Source organism: Rhagoletis pomonella, unplaced genomic scaffold (assembly GCF_013731165.1).
Source record: "Rhagoletis pomonella isolate Grant_MI unplaced genomic scaffold, Rhpom_1.0 Rhpom_scaffold_00002, whole genome shotgun sequence".
Lineage (NCBI taxonomy): Eukaryota > Metazoa > Arthropoda > Insecta > Diptera > Tephritidae > Rhagoletis > Rhagoletis pomonella.
The window spans coordinates 102,407,866-102,412,216 of record NW_023458556.1 but is presented as its reverse complement, the minus strand read 5'-3'; the positions used below and the strand labels follow the sequence as shown (position 1 = coordinate 102,412,216).

The 4,351-nt window shown below is 34.2% G+C and overlaps 2 protein-coding genes across 5 annotated transcripts in view; both read left to right on the top strand.

Annotated features, from left to right (window-relative positions):
* Positions 1-4,351, top strand: part of LOC118734272 (transmembrane protein 132C) — a 614,903-nt gene that overhangs the window by 439,815 nt on the left and 170,737 nt on the right. The window lies entirely within an intron of this gene.
* On the top strand, positions 200-1,297 carry LOC118734278 (transcription factor Adf-1-like; the record flags this gene model as incomplete). The annotated part of the gene is given in 4 exon segments (XM_036463992.1): positions 200-309; positions 368-524; positions 631-739; positions 879-1,297. Coding segments are annotated over 4 exon segments (409 nt in total), but the record flags the coding sequence as incomplete, so codon positions are not given.

The window sequence follows — 4,351 nt, the reverse complement described above, 5'->3', positions numbered from 1 at the left end:
TGCACACCAAGCTGTAGACGGACAGTTTCTATTTTCTAATTTGACAGGCGTGCGAAGAGAAAATGAGAGAATATTTGCTCTCTGTTGACATTTCGTTCATAAATTCAAATCAAACGGCTTTTGATTTATTGTGCATACGTTTCCAAATATATTTATTTTATTTATTTAAAACAATGGATTCCGATGAAATTTTAATTAGCGAAGTGCAAAAATATCCATTTTTGTACAACCTTAAGGATGAGGGGTATAAAAATGCTCTGAAAAAGGAGGAAGTGTGGTTGCAGATAAGCGAAGTATTGGGCCAAGAAGGTAACGATTTGTTTTTTTAATTCTAAAGATTTTCACCGAGATATTATTTATTTCACAGCTAATGTATGTAAAAAGCGCTGGAAAGGTTTGCGCGACCATTATTCGCGGTGCAAACGGGCCGAGACTTTGCCATCAGGAAGCTCCGCTAGCAAGAGGACGAGATGGAGGTTCTATGACCAAATGTCATTTTTGGACAACTTCCAGTACTGCCGGAGGTGAATATAACTACATTTCTTATATACGAGTATATGTATATACATTCATATATGTATGCGTGCAAGTGATAAATCTGTATTTATATAAATTTTTTACTATTTTAAGAGCGTGGAGCAATGTTTCCGAAGTTGAGGAAAGTGTTATTGAAGTGCAGGGAGAAGAAGACGAAGTACACACAGCAACACCATGCCAATCGCGACGCAAACACGACATGGTATGTACGTTTATTGTTATAAGCAGGGAAGACAATTTTAATGATCATATAGTATAGTAAAGTTTTTTGTGCATATTTTTGTCTTCCCTAGTTATAAGTGTATATGTGCCAGAAATCTGAAAGATTATTTTTTCCTTAGATTGATGACGACTTTCGTTTTTTCCTAGAGTAAACTTCAAGTTCCCTGAAGGAAACGTGCGACACATTTGCTGCTACTGCAAATAGCATTACAATCGCAAATGCTAATAATGTGCCAAATTCTTCCGCGAGTATGTTTCAAGGAATTGCTCAAATCATTACGGCACACAAGTTTAACCCGCAGGAAGAAGCGACGTTGGTTGGAAAAATTACCACATATGCTTTGAACGAAATAGCAAAAATGCGAAAGGAAAATTAAATTTATTACATCGAAATCATATATAATTAGTGAGTATGTATATTAAAATAGAAAATGTTGCTAGTATCAGCTATGTACTTATCTTACTTCATACTAATATTATAAATGTGAAAGTTTGTATGTTTGGATGTTTGGGAAATCATCACGCGGAAACGACTGAACGAATTTGCATGAAATTTTGTACGCAGATAGCTTATGGGCCAGATTGGTTAATAGGCTATCCTTTTTAGAGTTGCCACCTGTTAAAAAAGTTTAATTTATTTAATATGCGGGAACGACTGAATGGATTTGCATGAAAATTTGCACAGATAGCTTATGATCTACAGTGGAAAATAGGCTAATTTTTTGGAAGAGTTGCCACCTGTTAAAAAAGTTTAAATAAATTAATACGCGGACACGACTAAACGGATTTGCATGAAATTTTGCACACAGATATATTATGACCTAGGTTAGAAAGTAGGCTATTTTTTTAGGAGTTGCCACCTGTTAGAAATGTATAATTTAATTAATACGCGGAAACGAGTGAACTGATTTGCATGGAAGTTTTCACACAGATAGCTTATGAGCTAGGTTGAAAAATAGGCTACTCTTTTTAAGAGTTACCACCTGCTAAAAAAGTTTAATTAAATTAATACGCGGAAAAGTTTTAACGGATTTGCATGAAATTTTGCAAGCGGACAGCTTATGACCTACAGTGGAAAATAGGCTAATTTTTTGGAAGAGTTGTCACCTGTTAAAAAAGTTTTAATTAAATTAATACGCGGAAACGACTGAACAGATTTGCATTACATTTGGCACAGAGATAGCTTATGACCTATGTTGGAAAATAGGCTACTATTTTAAGAGTTATCACGTATTAGGAAAGTATAATTAAATTAATACGCGTAAATGACCGAACTGATTTGCATGAAAGTTTGCACACAGATAGCTTATGACCTAGACTGGAAAATAGGCTACTTTTTTAAGAATTGCCACCTGTTTGAAAATGAAATTTTGCTCAAAGATGGTTTATGAGCTGGATTGAAAAACAGGCTACTTCCTTAACCGGTTTTCCGATCAGAACGAAATTTAGCACACTTACTACGGATTTCGGAAGGATGGTCTTAGATGAAAGTAAGGCCCCTCCCATACAAATTGGAATTTTCATATTACATACATATCTCTGGAAGTATTTGTGGGAGAGTTCACTTGGTATAGTGATATCTACGTGAAATCAAAGTTGGCATTAATCGATTGATGTTTTACCCAGTTAGTTAATTCGATTAAATTCAATCTGATTAGAGTTAATCATGATTAATTTTAATCTGACTAAACAGTTAATCGTAACCGCGATTAAAAAATTAATTTTTAATCATTAACTCTTAATTCGATCAAGTAGGTTTGGTGATTAATTAAGTTATGCTGGAATTTCCCTGTGCACACAAACCAAGTTAATCCGGCATGGCTAAGTCGGGTTTCCTTATCCATCTAAGCAATTTGGTGTGCATTTTCATTAAGATATATACCAACAAACGTTTTAAAAACTAGGTTTGTAAAAGTTCCCAGTTTATGTATTACGTTGTATTATGTATGTATGTTGTTTTTATAAGCGTAAAACACAAAATAATTATTATAACTGGTGTTTGGTTTCAAACTCGGACAAACTAGACAAATTAATCAGATTTTATTTTTAATTGGATTAACTATTAATGTTTTAAATTAATTAAACGTAATCGCAGCCAGCGATTAACGATTCAAAAAATGTTATCATTAATCGTACAGTTGATAACGACTAATTAATTTTAATCGTCAAACGCGATTAACATTTTAATCGTTAATCAGATTAACAGTATTCCAACACTGTGTGAAATCATGTTCATATTCACGGAGAAAAATCGAGGTTTTTGGAAAAGAGGCGTAGCACCTCCCATACTGACTGAAAGTTTCATATTGCATATCCCTTCAAATGTTTGGGGTAAAGTACTCAAGGTTGGTATGGAAATACATATGTATGTATGTATGTGAAACTAATACCTTACTCATGGAGAAAAATGAGAGTTATTGGAAAAGGTGATGTGGCAACTCCCATGCATATTGATTTTTCTATGCCGCATATCTCTGGAGCTGTTTATTGCAGAGGACGGGAGCTTGGCATCGAGATGTGTATACAAAATTAATTCCATACTCATGGAGAAAAATTTGCGTTATTCGAAAAGGGGGCATGGTACCTCCCGTACAAATTTACTTTTATACTGCATATCTCTAGAGGTGTTCATGGTAGAGTACTGCACTTGGTACTGGGGTATGTAAAATCAATTCTAAATTCATGAAAGAAGATTAGGGTTATAAGAAAAAGGGGCGTGGCACTTTCTGTGCAAATTGACTTTTTCTTGCCACATATCCCTGGGAGTGTTTGTGGAAGAATACTGGAACTTGGTATGGAGTTGTGTATACAAAATGTTTCAATTGCTCATGGAAAAAATGTGAGATATTAAAAAAGGAGGCATGTCGCCTCCCATACATACTAAACATTTCTTAATACATATCTCTGGAAGGATAGAAAATCTTTGGAAGTATTTTAAATTTGTTATGGAGGTTTATTTTATAAGTGCCGTACTGATAGAAAACAATTCATTTAATGGAAAAGGGAGAGCCGGGTTCGTCCTTACAATCTAAAGCTCTCTTGAGGCATTTGCTACAGTAATGAGAAGTAGTATTTTGGCCCTTATTATGAGCTGCATTCGATTTTCGATCTTCGCTGGCTATCGAAGATCGAAGATCGAAAGTGAAATTCGTATTATGAGCTATGCAAGCGTGTCGAAAGTTTCGTTGAGTATCGAATTTTCTGTCGAACAGAATTTTGCTTTCGATGGTGTAGTGAAGTGTTAGAAAATTGTGAAAAATGTATGATTTTGTATATGTTTTCTTACATTTTGGTGGCTAGACACTAATTTTAAACAATTTTTATTAATTTCATGCAGTTCTAACATCGTGAATACTAAACACAAACTCGAAAGGCTGGTTTTACTTGTGAAAGAAAAACCCAATACTGTTGGCACGATCTCTGAGAACAAAATCGTAGCGTTGTTGATAGTTTTAAGATATTTTAAATAGATATGGCTCACAAACGCCACTTTAGATGGTCGGAACTTTTTAATGAATCTGTAGACAAATTTCTTAAATATATTTTATATCAAAATATATTCGAAAGACTAATAAACTTAAACTCTCTTAAA